Raw genomic sequence first — 25695 nt, 5'->3', positions numbered from 1 at the left:
GCAGTGAGCCTGCGACGGCACACCCAGCATGAGGTGTATCTCAGATATCCACTGCTCCCCGCTCACCCCAGCTTTGTGGCGGGGCCTCTGGAGAAAGCTAGCAGTACTGGAGGGCTGCTGGGGTGAGATGTTGGCAGCTCATTAAGGAGTCTGTATGAGGGTCCTGCCATAGTCTGGCTCCTGAAGTGTCAGTCATTCCCTGCACCTTGAACAGAAGCCACACAGGCTCACCTTCTGCAGGTCCAGGTTAGGACCTCCCATTAAATTTGCCTTTCCTACCAGAAACCACAGGACAAAGGCCGGAAATACCTTTTATTTAGCTGCATGCAGCAGGGGCAGAACCCGAGCACTGCTGTCCTTCCAGCAGGAGGGAGAGGCAGGAGTAAGGTTGGGCAGGGTGGGGAGGTGCAAGGAAAGGCAGTTCCAAGGGTAGGTTAGGACATTCCAAGCCCTGGGGAAGCTGGTCTAGGCATAGAGGCGGACAGGTGGTCCTTGAAAACCACCACTCACCTCATCCCAGGGCTTATGTGCCCCAGCTCTCAGATTCAGGGTCTGATGCACTCCTCCCCTGCCCTGGGTTACCAGGCACAGAATTCCAGGGGTCTTTTGAAGATCCTACCCCCACCTGATGCCCATCTGACTTCTGGGCTTCATTGACAGTGAGGCCTGTCCAGACTTGACCTGGCCCCCACTCCATCTTGGCCCTGTCCCTCTCCGACTAGACCTGAGCCTCTGGGTCAAAGTCACGTCTCTGGGCAGGCAGGCAAAGAGTTTGGGAGTGGCAGGATGAAGCAGAGGACAGGCCAGCACAGCCCCCCTTCCACTCCCAGATCTGGCTGAGCTACATGGTCACCTCCCAGCATCTGCACTAGCCAGAGCAGCCACAGGCTGGCCAGATGTCCAGATTGTCCCTGCTCCGAGGGCCCCCAATGGAGACAGGGAGGAAGGACCCAGGAGGGGAAGGTAGAGACACACATCTAGGTTGGCATCTGAGCTTGTAGACCACTCTTGGAGGAGCCTGGGAGAACACCTTGCACCTCCCCAACCTCAGGGGCCCCATCTCTTAAAGGGCCTGACACCCGGCCTCCCCTGACGTCATTCAGGTTGAGACTTTGGGCCTAGAGCACTGCCCCCACCCCAGCTTGTGAGGGCCGCACAAACTGAGAGGCTCCACAAAATAGGCAACTGAGGGGCAAGGATGAACTAGGAGGTCTGGGGGAGCCTGGTCCCCCTCCCCTTCCCTAACCCAGCCCTTCTCTGACAGCAGTCAGGGTTTGGCGGATCAGGGCTTGGGGGGTGTCAAGGCAGGGGAGGTCCGATGGTGATGCTGCTGTTGGTGACCCTCGGGCCGTACCAGCCGGCCCAGTAGTGAGTGTCCACGCCGCCGTGCTGAAACCAGATGTAGCGGACGCCGGGTGGGTAGTTGGAGAACGTGTGAGAGACCTGGGTGGGGGACAGGTGGAAAGAGGGAGACAGGTCAAGAACAAGGAAGGGGGGGCACCTGGGTGGCTCAGCGGGTTAAAGCCTCTACCTTCGGCTCAGGTCATGATCCCAGGGTCCTGGGATCGAGCCCCACATCGGGCTCTCTGCTCAGCAGGGAGCCTGCTTCCTCCTCTCTCTGCCTGCCTCTCTGCCTACTTGTGATCTCTGTCTGTCAAATAAATAAATAAAATCTTAAAAAAAAAAAAAAAAAGAATAAGGAAGGGGCCGAGGTCTTAGTGGTGGACCAAGAGTCTGCAGAACTCAGTGCTAGCTCTAATTCTGTGATTTGGGGCAGGCCACTTCCCCTCTCTGCCTCAGTTTCCTCATCTGTAAAATGGGGAAAAATCCTCTCGGGTCCACTCCACAGGATTACCCAAGGGCAACTCAAAGGAACTGAAGGGAACGGAAGGAAAGTCTGTAGACTGCCAAAAGATGTCCACTATGGTCATCCCTGGGCACGTGTGGCTATTTAAGCTGAAATTCATGAAAATTAGATAAAATTAAAAATTTAGTTCCTCAGTCACAGCAGAATCTGGCTCTGAGGAAGCGCTCCATGGTCACACGTGGTTATACCATACCATACAGGTGCAGACACAGACCATTTCTATGGCTGCAGAAAATTCTACTGGACAGTACTGGCAAACTGTGGCCCAGGGGCCCACTGCCCTTTTGTAGAATTTTTTAAATAAAGTTTTATTGGAACACAACCATGTCCATAAAGCTGCTTTCACCACGCAGTGGGAGAGTTGAAGAGCTTAGTAGTTGGGACAGGGACAACTTGGCCTGCAAAGCCCAAAATATTTGTATTTGGCCTGATAAGGAAATATTTGGTGTCCCTGGTGTAGATAGTAGTAATAACTGATATTAATAACTAATAACAGTCAACCTTTTTGAACATGGCTTTACCAGCATCATTTCAGACCCTGAGCGACCAAGGCCCAGGTGAGAAACAGCAGAGCTGGGATCTGAACCCAAGCCTGTTTGACTGCAGTCTCCACCTTGGGCGATGTACCACCTGCCCTCTTTCTCGCCCACACACCTCCCTCCACTTGGCATCGCTCTTCTGCTGGATCGTTGCCGGATCTGGCTGGAAGGTCCCCAGGGGTGCGTGTGCTGACGACAGGAGCTGAACACACAGCTGGTACTTGGACCCGCAGTCTGGCCTGGCTGCGAACCTGCGGGCAGAGGGAGGGCCCATCAGGGCCTTGGAGATGGGGGGCAGGGTGGGGGTGGGGCGCCTGAGTGGCAGGCCCCCGTCCCCCAGACCCTCGCCCCAGGCACTCACCAGTCCTTGACCTCGATGTCCGGCCGTGTGGTGTCCATCAGCTCCTCCCAATACCCTTCGGCCTTGAGGTCCACCACCTGGGACTTGAGGCAGGTGCTGGGGGCAGGCAGAGGGGTGGGAGGGGCTGGGGCTCAGCACTAGGGCATTGGGGGGGAAGGGGCTAGGACTGCCCTTCCCAGAGCAGGAGACCCCAGGGCGAAGTGTCTTGGGTTTCCCCCCACCCCAACACTTCCCCAGCCTCGGATCTTACTAATAAGAAGTCACGAAGTATTTCTTGACCTGGTCATTGGGGAATTCCTTCCTCTGGTCTTTAGAGAGGTCCTCCACCTTCCACTCATCACCTCCATTCACGTCCAGGCTCCAGAATTCAAAGCCCTCTGGCCATAAAGCAGAATTTACATCATAGGGAAGCCCCCCCCCCCACCGCCAGTGGTCTCTTTCTCACAAGAGCCCCTTCCTCCCTGGTCCTCTCCCTGAATCTCTGCAGCTGCCCTCGAGCCCTGTGCTGTAGGACACTGCAGATCAATAGTGGCTGTCTTCTATTAGATACTGCCTATGTGCCCAGCATCATGGTGATTTCCACTGGGAATCCCAAGACACGTGACCATGTGAATGACCACGTGAATGACCCTTCCGGGATGGAGAACACTCTGACCCCCACCAGGCCGATCTGTTTGTCCAGATCTGGGCTGTGTGACCTTAGATAAGTTGCTTTCCCTCTCTGAGCTTTGGTTTTGTCCACTGTAAACCAGAGTTAAGAACAAGGGCTGGCAAACATTTTCTGTAAAGGGCCAAAATACTGTAGGTTTTGTGGGCTATACACTATCTCTGTTGCAGTCTTTTTTTTTTTTTTTTTTTTTAAATAACCATTTAAAAGTGCAAAAATGACTTTTAGCTTCTGGGCCAGATTTGGCTTATGGACCACAGTATATCAGCTGGTGGTCAAGAACATGGCTGCTGGGGAGTCAAGGGAGGCAGGCATCTGAAATTGTGGACGGCTTGGAGTCATGTCATCATTATCTTGCTCCAGAATTTGGCCACACAATGGGAAACGAGGCTCCCATCTCATCCCAGTGTCGAGCCGATAGGTTACAGCACGGTAAGGGAAAAAGGGAGCTCTAGGTGATGCAGAAATTTTGTTTTACCTGTTGTTGTAAATGCTGGAAAGAAGACTGGATCTCTCATTCTTCCATAAGTAAAGTCCCCTTTGCACTCTGGGGCAGTCCCAGGAAGCCTAGCCCTGGAGTCCTGAACTAGGCCAACAGAATATGGCTCTGACTTCCTGGTCTTGTATCTTGGGCACAGGTAGTCCCAACTGGCTAACAGTCCCTCCCCTAGGAAAGGTCTCTGGGGAAATAAGGTTTGGAATACAAAAATGCCTCTCTTTGCCTCAGTTTGCCCGTCTGAAAAATGGGAGTGCTAACAGCATCTACCTCTTAGGATTATTGTGAGAGGATTAAAGGAGTTAAACCATCCAGGGTGCCTAGTTCATAGTAAGTGCATAATGAAAGCCAGCTGCTATCATGACAGTGTGTGCATTGGGGGCACGCCAGACCTGCTCTGCACCCCACCTTCAGCACACGGGTTGTGTAGGAGATTCCGGTGGAGGCTGCGGAGGAAGTAGAAGATCTTCCAGTCAGCCACGGGCTGGTCCCAGTCCTCAGTGATGAAGCCCTCCCGCAGGCACTTTCGCTTCCAGAGTGTCACCAGGTCAATGAGGTCTCTCCAGAGGCTGCAGACCAGGCGACAGCGCAGCAGCAGCTGGCGGGCGGGCACGTGCGTGAACAGCTCCAGCAGAATGTTCTCGGGCAGCTCGTTGATGTTCCCAACGGCCATGGCGGGTGGCTTCTGGACGCCCCCCTGTAGTTATCGAGAGATATATAGAAAGATAGATAGATTGGGCTCCCTCCCAAGAATTGAAAATTTGCAGCACCCCATGGCGGTGGGTGTTCCCATCCCAGCTCTGCCATTTACTATCTCGGGATCTTCACCATGCTTCTCTGAGCCTCAGTTTCCTCCTCTGTAAAATGGGGTCAGGAACAGTACTAAAATGGTTTCAGATAACCTGATGCAGCAGATGTTTGATAAAAGGTGATTGATTTGGGGGCGCCTGTGTGGCTCAGTGGATTAAGCCTCTTGCCTTAGCCTCAGGTAGTGATTCCAGGGCCCTGGGATGCAGCTCAGTATCAGGCTCCCTGCTCAGCAGGGGAGTCTGCTCTCCTGCTCTCTCTCTCTCTCAAGTAAATAGATAAAATCTTTAAAAAAAAAAAAAGGTGACTGATTTTACTGTCACCTCACAACAGCCTTGTAAAGGACGCTAAGGAGGCCGGGAGGTGTGCGAGTACCTGCCCAAGGTCACACGGACAGGGATGGAGGACGGAGTCTTCTCTGATTCTAGAGCAAGCCTTTTCCAGCAGGCCCGTCTGTATTTATGGAGTGTAAGGAACAATGCGCAGTCCGGCAGAACCACCCAGCTAGTCCTCCAACGGAGGTGGAAGAGAGGTTGGGGGCAGGGGATAATTATCATTGTCTCCGACGTAGGTCCAAAGAGCTCAAAGACTTTCTCAAGGCCGCAGAATAAAATGATCTGCCCAGCTGGGACTCGCGAGGGCGTGGGCGATGGTGAAAGGCCTTTCCCAGACGCCCACCTCCACCCCCGCGGCTGGGCTTCAGCCCCAGGATCCCCGGCGCGCCTGCAGCCTTCCCACCTCGCGTTGTGGCTTTCAAGTACCCCCCAGAGCCGGGGCTCAGACCCCTGGTCATCGATTAGCCACCCCAGCCCGGGTTCTCGCCTCCGCTGCCGCTCCCGGCCGCGCCGCGCAGTCCCTGAGGCCTGGGCCTTGTCCGCGCCGGGCCTTCCTCGCGCCCTGCCCGGAAACCGCGCAGTCCGCCCGCCCGCGGGGCCTTGGGCCGCCCGCTCCCCCACCTCGGGGCTCCCAGCGCCCACTCCCCGCGGTCACCTGCGCTCCGCCGCCGCTGCGCGGTCCCGCTCCGCCCTGGGGCTGGGCTGGCCTCGGCCTGCCCTAGCTGGAGCGTGCGGCCCCGCCCCGGACCGCCAGACCCCGCCCCGGGCCCGCCCCCTCGGCCCTGCCCCGAGCAGTGCCTCCCCATCGCGCTGTAGGAAAATTACCTGGGGTGGGGGGGGGGGCACCGGAGGAGCCTCTGTCCCCCTCCCTCCTCCTGGGCTGCGCGCCCCGCACCCTCCGCCTGACCCAGACTCTGCCCCCTCGTCTCCTCCTCCCAGCATCCACCCCTGGAGGGAGCTGGAAGACGCCCCAAATCGGATCCCCCCACCCCCATTAAAAAACCCGACTCCCGACCTTTCCCTGCCTCCTGGGTCCGCCGAGGAACCAGTAGCTTCAGGCCTGGGGCCGACCGCTCCAGACTGCGGGGCGTCCCGGCGCCCGGCCAAAGGCGGGGCGGGGGGTGGGGGGAGGCTGGGGCCTTTAAGAGGCGCGGCCAGCCGGGCCCCGACCTAGACGCGGACAGCGCCTGGACTCGCCGCCGCGGGACTCGGGCAGCCCCGCAGCGCTCCGGCTCCTCCTCCTCTCAAGACCGCCCTCCGCAGCGATGGACGGAGACGGTGAACCAGGTAGCTGCCGCCAGCCGGATCCACTCGCTCAAGCCCGGGAGGGGAGACCGGGTCAGGCGGGCGACTGCTACGGAGAGGGGGCATCAGAGAGCGAGGGGGTCCCCGACATCCAGCGCGGCAAACTTTCACCCAAGCAAACCCCTTGAGACATTCTTAAAAGAGCACAGCCCTTTGGCTGGCTGCAGGCCTCCAGAGGTGACGGGCTCCTGGTCCTGTTTACCAGGAACATAGCGCAGGAGTCATCCCACGTTCCTCCCTCTCCGCTACCTGAGGGTCTGTTGGGTTCGGGTCGGGGACACATCTCAGGAGGCTGCATGCCTTTTTCTTCCATCAACTTTGATTTGCCAGCTGTGGCCCTCAGCTTCCTGTATCCCCATGGATTTCTTGGGGTTACCGATCTCTCCCCACCCCATCCCAGTCTTCCTCCTGGGCTCCCTTGGCTAGTGGGGCTGCTTTTCAACTGCGTTGCTGGTTGCCCAGTGGCGATCAGACCAGCCCGTGAGTGGGAGCTGGGGCACAGCTCTTGCCTATGCTCAGGGCCCTCTGAGACTGCCCAGTCATCTTGTCTGGCACAAGAGACCCCCCCCCCCTCCCCATCCCTTGAACTCCTTACTGAGCCTGTAGGGTTTGCCTGCTGAGTCAGGGTGGGAACAAGACCTGTCTGCAGATTCCCCCACCCCTGCCCCCACCAGGCCCATCTGAGAGAGGGCCTTGCTCGGAGCAGGCCACGGGAAACACTCAAGCACGCTCAGGCAGCCAAGCGCCTCTCCTCTAGCACTGAAACTCCCAGTTCCTTCAGCCCCTGTTCCCCATCCATGACCCCCTCGCCATTCCCTCTAGAGGGCCCCAGAATGGGCCCTGCTGTTTTCCCAGGGCTCAGTTGTTCCCCTCCAGAGCCCAGTGCAGGTGAGTCAGCCTGGGAGGCAGCTTCCAGGGGCCAGATAACTTTCCGATAGCAACAATGTGGGGAGTTGTGTGTGCTGGAAAAGGGTGGGGGGGGCTGTAATCAGATCTGGGGCCTGGAGAGCCAGGCCTGAGGCCAGGAGAGGGGACCGGGCAAGGTGCACCTTTCGGGGGAGCATCAGGTGTCCACCAGGGCCAGGGCAGGGCAGGGGGAGGGGTGGAGGGGTGAGGACACTGGGCCCAGCTCCCCAGAGAGCTGTGGGCAGCAGGACAGGCAGGTGATGTGGCTTTGGAGCCTGGCATTTTCCTCTCTGCATGCCTTTTGTTCCTGAGTGAAGCTAGTAAGCCTCTCTGGGCCTCAGTTTCTTCTTTGGAAAAGAGAAAGGGTAAACCCCCACATCATAAAGATGTGTCAAAAAAAAAAAAAGAGCCATTAATGAAGGAGACTATTATGCAGGTTTGACTGTGCTCTGGGCTCTGAAGAAGAGGTAAACCCTGATTGAGCTCCAGGGTCTGACTGCGGGAGGGGGAGAAAATACTGCACATGGGGAGGGAGGTAAGTGCTGGCAGGCTGGGGTCCTGGCAACACCCTGACTTGGGTCTAGACCCTGCCTGTGCCCGCCCCCACTGCTCAGCCTGTTTCTACCACTGCCTGGGCTTTCCAGTCTCTAACCCTTAGGACTACCCGCCCCCCCAACCATCCTAGGTCTGAGAACACTGCCCTCCCCCCATCACCCGGAGTGGCCCCATCTCCTCGCCACTGTCTTCCTCCTCCCGAGACGCTGCACTCAGTATCTGCTTACTCAAGGTTTTGATGGCCCAGCTGAGGCCGGCTGGGTTCCAGGAGACAGTCCAGCCTGCAGCTCCTGACACCTGCCCCCCCCTTACACTTTAGAGTGCCCTGGCCCCCTCCTCAGGGGATCAGAACATCAGCACTTGTTTCAGTGGCCTGGCCCAATGATTACTCCCATTCCACAGATGAGGAAACAGAGGGCTGGGGGTAGGAAAAGAGGGAGTGAAAGGACCTTCGCTTCTCCAGCATTTATTATATGTCTCTGTTCCGTATACCTGCTCTCTTTTAGGAAGCCCCCCCCATCCCCCATCACCCAGCTGTGGCTGTCAGGGGGTTCCAACCCCTGCTCTCCCTTCTGTTCAACCTCGATCCCCACGACCCTGCCCTCAAACTAGGGGTATAACCTTTGGTGAATCAAAATCAAACTCAAAACGGCGCCTCCAAAGCCAATACCTTATTTCATTGAGGGCATGGTGGTTAATGGTGGCTCTGGAACTAGACTGCCTGGGTTCAGGTCAGGCTGTGCGATCCTGGAGGGTTTCACCCCTCTACGCCTCAGCTTCCTCATCAATGAAACAGCAACGGCAGCAGGAACAACCTGGAAGAGAAGCTGTAAGGATTTAGAGTAAAGAAACCGCTCAGAACTATGCCTAGCTCTTGCTCAATGCCCAGTAAACATTAGCTGCTGATAGTGTGCCAGGGAGGGTTCCAGATGCCAGGCACTGGGATGAAGCTGTGAGTGTCCGAGACCCAGTCCCTGCCCTCTTGCACTGAGTCTGGTCCTGAGAGAGGAGTTTCCAAGCCCACACTCAGGCTAGGACGATGGCTAGGCAGGACAGGGGCTCCACAGTGAGAAGATGTCCTGGTGGGAAGTCTGGGAGCACTCCCCGGAGGAGGTGAGGGGGGCAGGGATCTCAGGAGGTGGTGGTAAGGAGAAAGGAGTGGAGGTGTGACACATCAATTCAAGTTTGTGCAATGCATGCACACCCTTATAGGAATATTTTATCAGCTCTCGTCTTCTCAGGTTTACTAGCCCTGCAGGGACAACTGAGGCCTCTGAGGCCACCCTTGCGACTGGGGGCTGGTCTGTGGTCCTCACCCCTCCACTGGGCACCAGTCTCTGGGCGCAGAATCTCGGGCCCCAGCTGCGGATTATCCGAGGGTGGGTGGGAGGCAGATTACCCGACGCATGGGGGTTCACGAGCTCGGAGAGGGACGGTCTGAGCAGAGTCACAGCACCCCGCCCCCCCCCCCCCGCGCCCCCGCCTGCAGAGAGCGTGGGCCAGCCGGAGGAGGAGGTGAGCCCAGAGGGGCAGCAGGAGGAGGCGGGCGCGGAGGAGGCGAGCGCCGGTGAGGAGCGGCCGGAGGAGGAGGAGGAGGAGGAGGCGGCGGCGGCGCCGTACCTGGACGAGCTGCCCGAGCCTCTGCTGCTGCGCGTGCTGGCCGAGCTGCCCGCCGCGCAGCTGGTGCAGGCCTGCCGCCTGGTGTGCCTGCGCTGGAAGGAGCTGGTGGACGGCGCCCCTCTCTGGCTGCTCAAGTGCCAGCAGGAGGGGCTGGTGCCCGAGGGCGGCGCGGAGGACGAGCGCGACCACTGGCAGCAGTTCTACTTCCTGAGCAAGCGGCGGCGCAACCTGCTGCGCAATCCGTGCGGAGAAGGTGAGGGGCTGGGCGGGCTCAGTTTCCTCTTCTGCAAAATGGGCAGGAACAGTGCTGGCCCTCTCGGAGGCCTACGCGGGAGAAAGCCCTGGCCCGAGGCCCTGCAGAGTGGCCCCATCAAATACTGTACGTATGGTTGCCTCCCTGGCCGCCTGTTCTCTGGGGGCGGGGAGTGGGGTCCCTTTCCCAGGTCCTTCCACTCTCAGCGAGCCAGGGCAAGACCGACCCCGTGGAGGACCCTCCCAGGCGGGAGAGAGAATCTGGGGACGGACAGGAAGGGCCTCCCGTTCTACCCGCACCATCACCTGCCCAGCGCACAGGGTTCAAGTCCCGCGTTCCGCCCCCCCCCGCCCCGCCCAACTATCGGACGAAGAGCCAGCCCAGGCACACCCTCAGCAGGGAGTGGGTGACCAGCGTGGGGCTGTCCTGTTCCTACAGAGGACCTGGAGGGCTGGTGCGACGTGGAGCACGGTGGGGACGGCTGGAGGGTGGAGGACTTGCCCGGAGACTGTGGGGTGGAATTCATCCACGATGAGAGCGTCAAGAAGTACTTCGCCTCGTCCTTTGAGTAAGGAGAAGGGGGATGGAGGGCAAAGGAGGGAGAGGGGTCGCCACCCCCTCCTAACTCCAGTTCTCCAGGTGGTGTCGCAAAGCGCAGGTCATTGACCTGCAGGCTGAGGGCTACTGGGAGGAACTGCTGGACACCACTCAGCCGGCCATCGTGGCAAAGGACTGGTGAGCGGCCATGGGGCCGGGCCAGGACTGGGGGAGGGGAGGCGTGTGCGTGCGTGTGTGTGTGTGTGTGTGTGTGTGTGTGTAGGGGCAGCTTGGAGCCCTTGCTCTGCCCCAGGGGCCACTGCATCCCAACTCTAGTTGTCGTGGCCACGTGGGCCAGGGGTTTTCAGGAGAAGGTGGAAATCCACCTCCCCTCCTGATTTCTAAAGGTTGGCAGTGAAAAAAACAAAACGCGTCCCTGCCGGCTGGCTTTAGCCTCAGAGTTGGGTCTGGGGTGGAGTCCTTGGGTTTGGACCTTGGGCGAGTCCTTTCTCTCTTTGGCCTTAGTTTCCTTATCTGTAAAACGGGCACCTTGGCAGTACCGGCCGGCGGGGTTGGGCAGAAATGAGAACTTCTGTAGCAGGCACGGCCCGCAGTACCAGCTCCGCGGGGCTTGGTGGGCAATCGCTCCCTCCCTCGGGGCAGGTACTCGGGCCGCAGCGACGCCGGCTGCCTGTACGAGCTCACCGTGAAGCTGCTGTCGGAGCACGAGGACGTGCTGGCTGAGTTCAGCAGCGGGCAGGTGGCCGTGCCCCCAGACAGCGACGATGCCGGCTGGATCCAGGTGAATCTGGAGGTTCCGGGTGATGGGGCGGGGCCTGGGAAGGAGGGGCGGGGCTCGTGGGAATCCCGCCCACGGAACGAGGTTAGGGACTACTTGGGGGAGGTGTGGAAGAGAGACCCGCGGCTGAGAAACCCGGAGTAGGGGGGGAGGCTAGACACGGGATGGGGTGGCTGGGGGAGGCGCCAGGGCCCTAATCTGACCCTCCTACGTCCACTCCCCAGATCTCCCACACCTTCACCGACTATGGGCCCGGCGTCCGCTTTGTCCGCTTCGAGCACGGGGGTCAGGACTCCGTCTACTGGAAGGGCTGGTTCGGGGCCCGGGTGACCAACAGCAGCGTGTGGGTGGAGCCCTGAGGGACCCCCCGCCCCCTCCAACCTCAGCCTCCTCGGAAGGGCAGAGGTCTGGGGTATGTAGGTCTAGTGGGTAGCCTCCTCCCCTTTCCCACCCTGACCCCCACACAGCCTCTCCTGCCCCATACTCCAAGCCCAGCCCCCACACTGGGAAAGAGGGGTTTTGTTGGCATCTATTTGCATCTGGAAAGTAAGATGGGTGAGGGTCTGGGCCTGGGCTGGGCCCACCGCTGAACCCCCTGCACCTAGTACGATGCCTGCCACAAAGTGGGCGCCTAATAAATATTATTTGTCCAAGGAAGGAATGAATGAACAAACGGATGAATGAACACCGCTCCCTTTGCATCCTCTGTCTCCTGAGGGCCCCTGGCCCGGCCTGGAAAAATACTTGGTGGGGCTCCAGCTGCTCTGGTTTCCAGGGGCCCTTGGGCCGGTGCAGAGTTGGCCAGGCCGGGCCGGCTGGACAAAGGCTGGGATTGTGAGGGCAAGGAGTGGGGAGCTGGGCCTGGCGCCTGACTGACACCCAAGCTGCCCAGAGGCCAGAATGGGGCTTGGGGGGGGGCATTGCCCTCCAGGCCTCTCCGGATCCCTTGGTCCCCATCTCGTTCCTTTCTGAGGGCAGGATCTTCGGGGATGGGGTGGGGGGAGGGGGTTGTTAGCTGCTCACCTAGAATAGGAATTCTCCTGAGCCCAGGGATGGGTGACAGTGACCCCGGGTGGGGACAGGGAGATGGGGAGGGTGACTTTGGGATGTCTCTGGTGTTGGACTGAGCAGGAGTCATTTGCATCTGGTCTTTTGGTCGTTTTCCAGCCCTGCCCAGAGGCTGGCCCCTTAGCGCTGGTTTGAGGGGAAGCGCCAGGGCCGTGGTGCCCGGCACTCTTTCTGGCCTCCCCAGCAGCTCTCAAACCCCAGACGCTGGTCCTAGGGGTGACCCAGAGTCTCAACGCAGCCGCTCTCCTCTTGGAAATGGTGACCAATAAAATCTCAGCGGCCGTCCAGCTTTCCTTTGATTCTGAGCCCTGCTGCCACCTGCTGGTCAGATGGGACGGCAGGGTTTGAGCTGGGCCAGCCCGCACTTGTTCACAGGTTCATTCATTCACTCATAATTCCTGAAGCCCCAGCCCTGGTGCCAGGCTCCGTGCAGGGCCTTGAGGGTCCAGGGGTGAGGAAGACACTCTTTGTCACAGGAATATGGAGTACCCTGGAAAGAGATATCCAGTGTCCTGGGCGGGGGGCTCCAGCTGGAGTCCCGTCTCTGGGGACACCCTCAGTCTCTCAGAGAACTCCCAGTCTGAAGGTGGAGGCAGAGCCCCTGCCCTATGCGCATCCTTAGGCATTTCTAGGGGATCCCACACAGTCTGGTGGGGAAGGCACCATCCACACTTACCTGAGTTGCCGGTCAGGGGAATTGATGCCTTGTTGGGTTTGTTGAAAGTGTGAAGGAAGGGGGTCCCCCTCCATGAGATTCCAGGTTTACACAAAAGAGTAATAGGCAGGATGGTGCTCTGGGGCAATGGGCTAGGATGGGCGTGTGGGGAGCCCCATGAGGGTGAGTTGGGAGAGGCCTGGGACACCCCCACCTCCCCCGGGGGCGTCCGGGAGGAGGAGGAGGAAGCTGGATGGAGACTCAGTGAGCATGAGAGGTAGAGTTGAATCCAGGTGCCCGTGGGGACGGGATGTCAGGGCTGTGATGTGGGGATGGGAGGTGCTGCGGGTGGAGGAGGCCCCCCACCCCCCCGCATCACGGGGCAGTCAGAAGAGAGGCTCCTGAGAGGTCTGGGGCTCTGGGCTGGAGAGACAGGAGCGTATTGGCAGCGTATGTGGCCAGCAGCCAAAGCCAAGGCCCCTGGTGAGGGCTGGGGACGAATGCGGAGTGAGGCAGGAGAGGGCACAGAGAAACCTCAGCCTCCAGGGCCGTGATGGGGGAGACAGAGCAGTCAGGGAGGTGGGAACGGGGGAAGGGGGAAGAAGGATGCAAGGCTCGTGAGGCCATCTGCAGACAATCGTCTGCTCTCAGGAGAAGGGAGCCAGAAAACCAGAGACCAGATTCTCTGCCCTAAGATCCCAGAGCATGGGACCCACAGAGGAGACCTGAGGGGTTCAGATAATGGGGTGCTTCTCACCAGAGTGTCTGTCACCAGAGGGATAGTTGGATACACTGGTGGCATTTAGCTTGGGAAAACCAGACAGCTGCTCCTGAGTCATCGAAGGGCTGATGTTTCATGGGGTAGGTGGGGCAGCAAAGCGCTCCATGCATGGGGTTACAGCCTGTCACACCCTCCCCATGACCCAGTTGATGATGGGGAAGGGGGAGAGGGCATTGTTAACCCTGCCATACACATGAGGATACTGAGAAACCAAGACTTGGCATATGGCTCACAGATTCATTCGAAAAGCACAAGGTTCAGCCTAGGTGCAATGGGCTTCAAACAGGGGGCGCTTCACCCCTAACCCCCCCATTGATTATAGGACTGCAGGTGTCTGCTTCCTTCAAGGGAAAAGCTACACTGACCAGCGGGGGTGCCTGGGAGAGTGTGGATAGAGGACAGGTTAGCAGCATGGCTCTGTTCCCTGAACATAGACTCAGGAGAGGTGCATGTTCCTGAAGGTCCTTTCTAATCAGTCAGTGCTTATTGAGCGCCTACTATCTACCAGGAAGGGTTAAACTAGATGAGGACTTTGCCCCCAGGAATATACAGTCTAGACAGAGAAAATTAAATACAAGCGACTAAATAAATAATTACCAACATGATAGAGTACTTAGCATTCATATCAGACAATACTCTGATATATATATATATTTTTTTCCATTAAAATAACCTTATGGAGGGGAAACTATTACTACTTGTATTTTCATAGGAGAGAAACCCGGAGCACAGAGAGGTTAAGCAGCTTTCCTGAGGCCACACAGAAAATATTTGGTGGAACTGGAATATCACTTAGCCATTTAGGCACTTGACTTTCATAGTGAAGTAAACAAACTAGAGAGTGAGAGTGGTCCTTTCGTCAAACTGATCAAGGAGGACCTCTTTGAGGAAGGGGCATTTGAAGGATGAGGAGAAACCAGCCATGCAGGTATGGGGGGGGTGAGCATTGTAGAAGCAGTAAGTGCAAAGGCCCTGAGGTGGAAATGAATTCATTCACAGATCAGAAAGCCTGGGGCTCAGTGAGCAAGTAGGGAAGTGGTTTGATGTGAGGATGGAGATATAGGCAGGCAGTCCTGAGAGTTTCCTAAGCACCTGCTGTGTGCTCTGTCTTCAAAGTATACATGTTTTAAGGAAAAGCTTTGCTCTATTCAGCAGGACCTAAGAATGGGGGTTAGACATGAGCAGCTTACAGTCAAGGTGATGAAACCAAATTTCCCAGGAGGAACAGCAGTTATCAGGATGATAACAGGCATCGGTTAGGACCAGGTGGGAACCCATTCTTGTGCTAAGCACACCGTCTCCTTCGACCTCTCCAGTAGATACAGATATTGCCATTTTACAGATGAAAGAGCTCAGACTCTGAGATGTTGGGTAACTTGCCCAGGGATATAACCAATGTGTAGATAGTCATGACTTTCCAGTTTCAAATCCGGTTGAGCTGAATTTCCTGCTCAAGTCCTAGCCACTTCCCTCTGGCACAGGGTCAAAGGTGGGTCAGAGGTGCCAGGTGACAGAGCCAGGGTAGAAGCTAGAGCCTCTGAGGTGACTAGGCATGGAAACAGTGGAGATGACAAGGGTGGTCAGGTTCCAGGCCTTCTAAGTATTATTGATTGCCTCGGGCGGAAGGAGGGGATGCTAAGTTTTTCTGGGCCATTTTGGTAATGGGGCTGGGGAAGGTAAAATTAATTTTCTTTTAGATTTCTTGATGGGGCCCTCTACTTCGAAGTTTTGCAATGGGGAAAAGTTCTCCTTTTCCCCTCTGATTTATTTTCTTTGTAAACCGGGATTTTTGTAGGCATGGTACATTCAGCAGTGGCTATAGTATAGGGAGGAGGGAAGAGGGGCCAGTTCCTCAGATGACCACTAGGTGTCAGCATCGTCAAGGGAGTTCCCAGGCCGGGCTCCTCTTGCCCGAATCTCTGCAGAGGAAGGGGGCCACCAGCAGGAGGGATTTGAATTCCAAGTCTGATTTCTTGTCTGGGGCTGAGGCTGGGCCTGAGAGTCTGGGCCTCCTGCCCGCTTTGGAGCTGCTCTAACGCCAGAGGCTTCTGAGAAATACTTAGGATGCTAGGTCCTCTGAGGCTAGAGTTCTTTAAGGTTAGGATGACTGGTCTCCGGAATCCAGCCCCTAACAGGTCTGGGGGCCCAGATATCACCCCCACCCCCTCCCCCCCACCACCCCTGCTAGTTCACCCCCAGCTTGGCAGAGCCCTGGGTCTTCCTCCTGGCCCCTCCCCTGCAGTGAACACAGAACACCAGGCCCATACAGTCCTGATCTCCTGGTGAGTAATGACTTTGCTATTTTTTCCCCCGTAAATTAAACCTAATCTTGTGTTGACTCTGCTGAACAAGGAGAATAATGAAGAAGATTAAGATGAGACGGTATTCATTCTCCTCCAACAAAAGCCAATTAATTGTCTGCAGGATTACCACCCTGAGCCGGGAGCCACCGCTAATCTTACAGACAGGGTGATCAGGGCTGGGGGCTGTCTCCTAGAGCTCCAGCAGGGGTCTGCTGGTGATGCAGCAGGAGAACTTTCAGTTAGATGTTAGGAAGAACTACTTAGATGAGAGAAGGGGCTGAAGTCAAGGAGGGGGTTGTGAAGGGAATGGAATCACCTGGCCAGATGAGGTTTGTAGGACAAGGAGGGAGGCTCCCCAGGAGCATCTGGGTCCCTGAACATTCAAGACATTTGCTCCTTAAGGTCCTGACCTCTCACCCGTCTCCATCCCAGGCCACCTGACACCCTTCCCTGCCTGTCCTCCCTTAAGGTATCGCGCGGTGACCTGTCTCAGCCTCATGGGCTCCATTCTGGGGTTGCTTTGGTAAATGAACTTGCATGCAGGGGTCTCCAGCCTCCTCCCCACCCTGCATGCCCTCCTCCTTTCCTGTTCCGGGAATCGGGGTTAAGAGCTTGGATTTGGAGACAGAGCACTTGGGTTTCATCTGGCTTTGCCCCTCATCCTCAGCAGCAAAATGGGACCTGCAACCCCACGTGCCATCCTGCTCTGCGGCTATGAGGAACTCAAGCACTGACGCTTCCAGGTCCAGTTCCTGGCACCTGCTGGGTTCTTTGTATAAGACAGGGGGCCGCATGGGTCAGGGGGACTGTCACACCGCTGGGGCCAATGTGGAGAGGTGAGGAGACTAACGTTTGTTCATCTCCTGCCCCGTCTACATTATCTCACAGACTCCCCATAACGGGCCCTGGGGGAAGCTTCACTTGTCACCCCAATTTATGGAAGGGAAGTTTGACACATTGAGAGGGGGGTCTAGTGGCCAAGTTCACAAACTGTGGCCTGCAAAGCTAGCTGGGATGGACCTGGATCTGAGAGGCCCTTGGGCTTGTGCCCCTCCCCCACTCCACGTTGCTTCAATGCACTTGGAAGGCATTCAACCCACACTTGCCGAATGAATGAAACATTCCTCACTTGACATTTCTGGCCCAGTAGGTCTCCATTTCAGACTCTCTGGCATCTCGGTAACTCCCAGAAGCAAATGGGTTGTGCTTGATTGCAAAATTCTTCTTGGTAATTGTTGGCAACTCACCCGTCTTGCTACTACTATTAAGAAAGAGTCCACCTTTCCATCCAGATCTCAGGCCTTGCTTCATTTACCGGGATTGATAAGGTTCTGTTGTTTTCTGAGTGTGGCAAGAATATCCCCGAAGTCTGAATTTTCTAGTTCATGGTATTGCACACCTACTGAGTGTTCACTGTATGCCAGGCGCTGGTGCGTGACTTCTGAATCCTTCCAGCACACCTAGGCACTGTTTCCCTTCCCGTGTGAGAGATTGTGGCTCTCACCAAGGGCCAGAGAATGCAGGCTTGCTGGAGTCCACACAGCTGGAATCCACTCCAGGGAGGGAGTCCTGTCCACACCAAGAGGCTGTCCCCACATGACTTGACTTTCATGGCAGATTCTGTCCTGTAAGGGGTGGGATTGAGGGAGGGCATGAGGCTCTAGTGAACCCCTGAAGGGTTTGTCCACTGGGAGCTCACTAACAAAAGGGGGTAATACCTAGTTTGCCAGCTTTGACCCTCCCTGCTGTGTGACCTTGGCCAAGTCACTTAACCAGTAAGCACCCTAGCTTCCTTGTCTATAAAACAGGGCTGATCATAGTACTCAACCTCATAGGGTTGTTATGAGGATCGAATGAATGAATACTGGTAATGCACAAAGTAATATTTGTAAAGGTCAGGGCTTGCACATAGCAAGTACTGTATGTGAGTTTGTTAAAGAAGTAAAATGAACAAATCTGGCAGCCTGTAATCAATAGTAAAAGGGCTATGAGGAAAAGGCCCACTGTATTTTGGGAACCCAAGAGGAGAGGCCTCTAACTTGGACCTTAATCAGGGAGGGCTTCCTGGAGGAAGCAGCGAGTGGACTCTCGATCTGAGGAGTAGTGAGAAGGTAAATCACTTCCCTAACCAGCTCTTAGCTTCCTGTCTCATCAGGTGGAGCTGTGGTTGTAACCGGTCATTTCCTGGGGCTTCTTGTTATAATTTATCAATGTGCTCAGCACCACAGTATCCTGTGGATTTGAGCAGAAATCTGTGTCCTTAGGGACCCACAATTGAGGGTGGTGGGCCAAGAGGGTCCTGAATCTTCTCTAAAGATAGAAGACCCTGGGCAGGTGCAGAGAAATCTCTTGTTGTACAGGATGTAGCAAGGCCCTCCTGGCCTGCATAAAGACAAAGATGTCTTTGGAAAAAATAAAAAGGGGGAAAAAAAAAGTAAAGGAGAAGCAGGCAGGGAAATGATTTTCTCAGCTGGCGTTCTCAGGGAATTAAATCTTGTTTTTCGTCACCACTGAGTGGAATAATCCAATATATTAAAGCAGAAGCCCCCCCTCCTATTTATTGCTGTGACTTTGACCTAACCGTCTTGGGCTGCATTTGGAATCAGATGGTCCCAGGGAGGGAGGAGGGAGGGAGGCATCGGCCCCCTGGATCAATTACTCTGCTCTCCGACACTGGAAAAATGAATTATTCCCCCCAAAGCAGGCTCCTCATCCGATGAATTCTGCACTGCAGAGCTGGCGGAGTTATACCAAATTGGATTTGGTCTTTGCGAGACAATTTAAAACCAGGTGGAGTGTGCATGTTGGTGGGGAGTGTCTGACAACCACGGGGGCCTCTATCGCCTGGCTGGGGAAGCCCCCTGCTCACAGTACTCTGGGCTGGGGGGTAAGAGGCAGTCATCTCCCCTGCCCAAGAGGCCACCTGCATTTTGCAGGAATGAGACATTTTGTTCCCAGCCTGAGGCTCAGAGAGGTGAGGTTGTTTTTCTGAGGCCACACAGCGAACTAGTAACTGTGGCAACCTGTTACCTTTTTGTCCCTCCCTCTCTGGGCCAAGCTGAAAATGGCCTCAAATCCATCCCCCATCCCTGCTCACCGCCCCCCCCCCGCCCCCAAATCCCAGCTGGAACAAATTGGAAGAGATTTTCACTTTGGGATACTGGTTCTGCCCAGGCATAGTTGTGTGACCTGGGAAGAGTAGCTCAATTTCTCTGGGCATCGGTTTCCCAATCCAAAAAATGGGTTTACTAAAATCCTTGTACTGGCTGCCACTCTGTCAGCTGCAAATGACAGAAATGCAATTTGGAGTGGTTTAATGAAAAAGCAGATTTGGGGCTCACGTAACAGAAAAGCCCAGTGTAGAGTTCTCTCAGGTATAGCTGGATCCAGGGGCTCTAATGGCATATTCAGGATTTGGGTTTTCTCTTTGTCTCTTGGCTCTGTGTGGCTTCATCCCAGACAGGCTCACTCTGGAAGGGGCCCGACACTCCCCACATTAAGTCCAGTGGGTTCCCGCACCCACCTCTGAGCCAGTCATGGCCCTCTCGTGGGCAAGACTTGGTATGGACTCACCGAGGGAGGACGGCAGGCTGGGAGAAGGTGGTAAGAGGGCTGTGGGGCCTGAAGAAGGGGGACTGGGTCCTGGGGCGGAGCCCCGCCGCTCATGGGCTCCAGGCAAGAATGAGTGGGTGTTCGACACAGCTCGGGGCATAGGGCAAGCAGTCTGCCAGCCACGGTCCTGCCGTCAGTGAGTGCTGCCAATTTTCAGCAAGGACGATGCAGTGTCGGCCTGAGCAGGATACACCGGGCTCTGCCCAGACTCTCTGCCTCCCTCACGGTCTCCCGCTCCATCTGCTCCCCCAGCCCACCCCCCAGGCCAGATCCCAGCCTTGGCCCTCTGCCTGGCCAGGGGTCCCTAGAGAGGGGGGGTTTCCTCACCCCACACAGCCCAGGAGGTGCCGCGATTGCATTTTCACTAATGATGTAGGAAAAAGCTGGTTCAAGATGGAGCTATTTTAGCTGAAAAACCCTCCCCCTGGATTTGAGCAGGTTTTTCAGGGCTAATGAGCTGAGGTCGAGAGAGAGTTGCTGGGGAGGGGGCTGAAGCTGGGGCTTTGCAGGAGCTGGAGGTCTGGCCAGGGAGAGAGGGGTGGGGGCAGAGGGGGCTCTGTGCCCCCTGAGCCGAGAGCAGCTCAGCCTGCAGTGGCACTGCCAGCTACCGAGGGGTACCTGCTCTCCTCGAGGCCCCATCGGTGTCCCATCCCCCACATGCAGGAACTAGCTCCAATGGCCAAGACAATTTTGCTAGGCTCCATTATATCTAGCCTGTATTGTGAAAGCCCTAGGTATCGGTTTTATTTTCCCCAAATATAAAGTCATGTTATAATATTACGGTTGCCTTTTTATGTTACAAGCGTTTCCTCCCAACACATGCTGAGAGATTCTGATGAACTCCACTGTATCCATTAGACACCTGCCCCAGGGATCAAGGAAGGGGGAGGAGGAGGAGGATAAGGAGGAGGAGGAGGATGGAAAAGAGGAGCCGTCCTATTTCCTACTCACCATAGACTGCCGGTACATTCTGTCTTAGGTGTTTTCACTCCAGGCACCCCCTATTCTGTACCTTTCCAGGTACAGATGAGGAAAGTGAGGCCATGTTACAGGAGGGAATGAACATGCCTCCCTTGAGAGTCAGCCACCTCGGTTCTGGGATCAGATGTGTGTGGAGGGGGAGGTTGCGTCCTACACCATTGTCCTCTGGGTGGAGGAGAACCCAGCTGGGGAAGGGTGTGTGTGCATCGGGAAGACTCCGGAGCCAGAAAGGAGATGAAGTAGGAAGTAGGAACAGCTGGCAGACCTGGGCTTCTTGGGCGGGGGTGTGTGTGTGTGTGTGCGTTTTCAGGTGCCTGATCTGACTGCCTGGTCCATGGGACTTCAGGAAGCCAGAGAAATTGGTGCTGACACACAGAGAGCAAACCTGGGGTTGGGTTCTGAGAGCCACCGCAGTGCCGAGGTCCTCAGCTCAGGCGTGGGTGCAGAGTGACCAGCTCCAGCCCTTGCTGGCTGTGTGACTCTGAGTAAGACTCCAGACTTCTCTGAGCTTGTTTTCTCCACTGTCAAATAGGGAGCAAGTCTGGGCTTACCTTGTTTGGTGGACATGAGAAGGAACTTGGATGGTGTAAGGCACAGTGTAACGCCTGGCATGGTTAGGGCTCAAAACAAATATTCGACTTCATGAGTATTATATTTCCTCTAGGGCATAAAAGTTACTTGAGGGCTTTGGAAGAGGGGCCAGAGCTAGAGGCCTTATGAAGGACAGGGGTGAGGTCATCCAAGGCTGCTTCCTGTAGTCCACAGGGGTTTGTGGAGGGAGCAACAGAGGTGGTGTGGGAGATGGAAGCTTATGGACCTGTGGAGGGGGGGGAACCTGGGGTAGTGTGGAGGCTAGATCTGGGGCAGTTCAGAACTGCTCTGTCTCCAAGACTTTCCAGAATCCCTTCCATCTCCCCAGGCTGCCCCCAATTCCCAGCCACCAACCTGTAGTAGTGGGCATGGTTGGAAAAAATGTAGGCAGCATCTGGGTTCAAATGTGTCTCTACTCTTAGTGAGCTGGAGGGCTTTGCACAAGTTCTTTGCCCCTTAGAATCTCAGTAAGATTTTTTTTTTAATGGACATCATGATACTTACTCCAGAGTTAAGTTTGTTCTGTGTACAGCACTGGACACACTCCAGGTGCTCACCGAGGACTGGTACTGATCTGGTTTGGATGTGTGCAAGGAGGGGTTCAAGTCTCCTATGAGGTCCTGCACATCCCCTAAAGGTTGTGGCTCGGGAGACAGAGCCCAGAGCCCAGATGAGAAATGCTGAGAAGGACCATGAGGGGGTGAAAGTAGAGAACTTGTCTGGGGAGTTGAAGCTTTAGCCTTGCCGAGCCCAGGTGTACCCTGCCTTGAAAGCACCTATTGCAGTGTGTAGAGCCTGGTGGGGGCAGTACGCACACCCACCTGCCTTCTTACGTCTGGCTGAATTCCCGTGGCTTCAGTTCAGGCTCCATGTTTTGCCCTGAGAGGGCACTGGCCCTCCTTGTCTTCTGCCAACTGCCCTACCCTCCTGCGAAAGGTGGCCTGGGGCGTGAGGACAGGGAGAATGGGACTTCCTGAGTCCAGAGTTCAAGTCCGCATACTGCTGCTTTTTCCCAGGGGCCTTAGGCAAGTTACTCTACTTCTCTGACTCAGCTTCCTTCCCTGTAAAATAGGATAATAGTACTTAGTACATGGAACACCTGCTGGAACCAGTGATGGGATGGCTGAGAACGTGCTTTATGAACTGTCATATCCTGCAAATAAGTTTCGATTGGAAGAATTTTCTCTCTTATAAAACCCTCCCTTGGAGACACTGTTTTATGGAGTTTCTGAGCTGCAACCCAATGTCCCCCCTGCCCCCCAATTTCTAATGTCTTCAGGAGGATGTTCCCCCTGTCTGTTGGCCTTGGGGTGGACAGGATCTCTAGTCTTGACCTGATGCACAGTGTGTGCTCATTCCAGTGTTTCAGGGAGAAGTTGGCTTTGGAGAAGCTGCAAGTGGCCAGCTGGGGTATATTTGAATGGACCGCCTGTCCCTTCCCTTCCAGATCCACTTCTGACCAAGTGGAACTAGGGCTGAGGGAAGGAGAGGGCAAAGGTTTATTGCCTGCACTTTGGAGTCCAGATAACAAAAGTTCAGAGAAGACCAGAACCCAAAAGGAGAGCAGGGATCAACCAGAGCAACACAAGCCTCAGACACACATGCTAGAGCCCAGCAGCTGGACTATTGCTGGGGATTTTCTGTGTCGATATGGGCTGGAGGTCTGGGCACACTTCCTTTCCGTGTCTCTGCCCCTTGTGCTCAGTTTAATCACTTTGGGATATGGGGAAGCAGAACCTTAGGAGGATATTTGGGCCTTTGGGGCTGCCTTGCGGGGTGGTGGTGAGGTTTTCAGAGCAAGCGAAGCAGGCTGGTGGGACAGGCGATAACTCACCTGGAACTAAGGCAAGCAATAAGCATGGTTCAGAACTGTGGACAGCGACAGCTCCCCACTATACCCCCCACCCCTGCCCCCCGGGGGAATCCAGGAATCCAGGAGTGGAAATCCTGAATGGGAGAACCACAAGACAGCAGGGTAGCACAGTCTAAGGGGAGGAGAGTAGGGGGCACAAGGATTAATAGTCATTCATATAAGCCCACACTAGTGCTGGACACTTTATTACTCCAACTTGGCCTTATCTTCATTCTTGTTTTACCGCTGAGACAACTGAGGCTCATCAAGTTTAAGCAAGTTGTCCCAGGTCACACAGCTAGTTCATGTAGAGAATGGGCCTACATCGAGATTTGTCTTGCTCTAGAATCTCTTACTATGACTCTGATCAGACAGAAGAGGCACGGCCTCAGTACACTTGTGACAAAAATGACTCCAAAGCTGTTGGGCTTACAGCTGAGAGGCTGGATCTGCATTTATGTGTGTGGCTTTGTGACTGTCACTGGATGTGCAAGAGGGTGGATTCAGTGGAGTGTGACTGTTGACAGGAGGCTGTGTCAGTCCCTGGGGGAGCTGGAGGATGAGAGTTGGTGTGGTATCTCTTAGACCCTCCCTCCTCCCGCAAGGAGACCTAGCATTCAGTGTTGGCCTTTTTTTTTTTTTTTTTTAAAGCACTTAAAGAACAGACCAGAACTGATAGCTAGATTAAACCTGCTGAGAGCGCCTGTTTAATTGAAAATGCCATCTGTAATTTAAATGTCAGAATCAGGATGGTTATTAGAGCCGCCTTGAAGACTGGAGCTCATTTCACAGTTTCAAAACAGACCAAGAAAAGCAGCAAATGGACCATGGCCTGCGGCGTTGTGGAGCGATTAATAACTTCTCTGGTCCCGCTGAGCTCCGGCTCCCACCTCAGCCCCCACAGAGGGAGTCTGGCTGGGAGCTGGGAGCTGGGAGCTTGGGGCTTAGGCTCCAGGACGCAGCCTCCTGCCTTCCCCACTCCACATCTCTGCTCCAGTCTCCAGGCACCTGCAGGGCGCTCTTTCCAATGTGTAAATCTCATTTTGTCCGTGTTCAGGGTCTTCCTGGCATTTCTAGGAAAAATCCCAATCTTTTAGCCTGGCATTCAAGGGCTCTGGAAGACAAGGTGCCCACCTCGCCATCTTCAGCTCTTGCTGTGGGCTGATGTACACATCCTGAATGCCTCCAGGCCTTAGCACAGGCTGGGTCCTCTGCCTGCAAAACCATTGCTTTTCTTTTCTACCTTGTAAGCACCATTTATCATTCACGACTCAGCTCTAGTGTTTCCACCTCTGGGAAGCCTTCCCTGACTGCTCCATAGATCCCCAGAGCACTGAGCCAGGCAAGGGTAAGGGCTTCCTTCTTGGTCTCCCATGGTCCCTTTGCTCACCTCCATAACTGACTTATCTCAGTGCTGCCTTTTCCCATTCTCCTTATACTATGAACCACTCAAGGACAGAGATGATGCCTTGTTCATCCTGAGGCCTGGAGCTCTGCCCCGAACAATCACGATAGCTAACATTTATTAAGGTTCTACTATATGTCAAGTACTACCCTCAGTCCCCTTTTAGAGATGGGAAAACTGAGGCATAGAGAGTACTTTGTTATAAGCCAGATGGCCACTAGTGGCAGAGCTGGGCTTGGAGACAGTCTGCCTCCAGAGGCCAGGTCCTTAGCTACTACAGCGTAGTGCTTCATGCTGAGCCCTCAGAGCTCACCAGGTGTTCCACTCTCCCCTTGGGGAAGAGATGCTGTAACAGAATGATAGGGCATAAACTCCAAATTGAGTTCAGCCAGCCCCTTCCTGTGATGACTTTCCTCTTCTTGGATTCAGATGTTACTTCTTCTTGCATGAGGGGCCTGCAGGAGGGGTCACTGTGCCCAAGGCCCCCATAGCTTTAAAGCAGGTGTTCTTGTTCCCTCTCCTACCCTTCCATAGGCAACTCTGCCTGTCCTCACTCTGTCTATGATCCCCAAGTTTATACATAATGAAGCAGTGGGGTGCAGTGGGACAATGAGGGCTGGTGTCCCAGCTTTCTACTTATAGTCACGGGACCGTGGCAGGCCATTTCCCCTTTCTGACCTCACCATCTTCATCTTTGAATTGGGGTCAGAGTAGTATCTGTAGTAGTATCTGACTCAGAGTGTTGAAGATTAAATGAAAGCCTGGAGGCACAGAATCGAGCAGAGACACATGGCGAAGGTCCAATGTATGATAACTATAATATTCGTTCACTCATTCATTCATTCTTTCCTTCTTAGCCCATGTCCAAAGGGAGCAGACTGTGCCTTCTCTGTGTTCCTGGGCCCCCAACAAGTTTCGAGACACTTGAAACTGCTCAGTGGAAGGAGAGTTTCCAAGGTTACATGCTTGATCTGAGACTGGCCCTAAACTCATCATGCTGTCAGCATGGCCCCTGTCTCCTGACCCCTCCTGCCCACACCCCATCTTCATGTTCTGTCTGCCCTCTGCCCTGCTCTGTGCCCCAACGTTCTCTTCCCTGGGGTTATCATGCAGCCAACTACTCCCACAGCCAAGAGAAAAACAGAGAATCTCACTCCTAATTAGATGGGTTTCCGTCTCTCCAGGTCTTCACTTCTTGCATGTTCTTGACTTGTTAGAGGAAATCGTATATCGACATTGGTATTGATTTGCATAATTCAGATATAATTAGGAGAAAGATTTGCCAGAGTGGCAGGCAACAGGACTGGTGCTGCTGTATCCTGCTGACCTTGGGGAAAACTCAGAACTGGGCCTTTTACCCTCACCAAGTTCGTGGATCCCGTTCTCTGCAGAGCCCCCCA

At 55.3% G+C, this 25695-nt stretch overlaps 2 protein-coding genes across 5 annotated transcripts; one reads left to right on the top strand and one right to left on the bottom strand.

The window, feature by feature from the left end:
- Positions 1–297: 297 nt before the first annotated feature.
- Positions 298–8528, bottom strand: FBXO44 (F-box protein 44). Of its 4 annotated transcripts, none has more exons than XM_044237149.1 (6): positions 6088–6125; positions 4339–4627; positions 3018–3144; positions 2768–2863; positions 2522–2657; positions 298–1443 (listed from the first exon to the last, which is right to left on the bottom strand). In XM_044237149.1, the coding sequence occupies exons 2-6, from the start codon at positions 4601–4603 to the stop codon at positions 1300–1302; spliced, it is 768 nt and encodes a 255-aa protein (XP_044093084.1). In that variant the 5' UTR covers positions 4604–4627; positions 6088–6125; the 3' UTR covers positions 298–1299. The 4 variants fall into 4 exon arrangements, with proteins under 4 accessions (XP_044093084.1, XP_044093083.1, XP_044093087.1 ...); XM_044237148.1 differs by lacking the exon at positions 6088–6125 and adding an exon at positions 5728–5782; XM_044237152.1 differs by lacking the exons at positions 2768–2863; positions 6088–6125 and adding an exon at positions 8509–8528 and having other exon boundaries at positions 3047–3144.
- FBXO2 (F-box protein 2) lies at positions 5906–11704 on the top strand. Its single transcript, XM_044237147.1, has 6 exons — positions 5906–6359; positions 9328–9711; positions 10150–10279; positions 10351–10446; positions 10912–11050; positions 11272–11704. Exons 1-6 carry the CDS (start codon positions 6338–6340, stop codon positions 11404–11406), a joined length of 906 nt encoding a protein of 301 aa, XP_044093082.1. The 5' UTR covers positions 5906–6337; the 3' UTR covers positions 11407–11704.
- The last annotated feature ends 13991 nt before the right edge of the window (positions 11705–25695 follow it).

Source organism: Neovison vison, chromosome 2 (genome assembly GCF_020171115.1).
Source record: "Neovison vison isolate M4711 chromosome 2, ASM_NN_V1, whole genome shotgun sequence".
NCBI classification, from domain to species: Eukaryota; Metazoa; Chordata; class Mammalia; order Carnivora; family Mustelidae; genus Neogale; species Neogale vison.
This window is presented reverse-complemented; position numbering and strand designations above follow the sequence as displayed.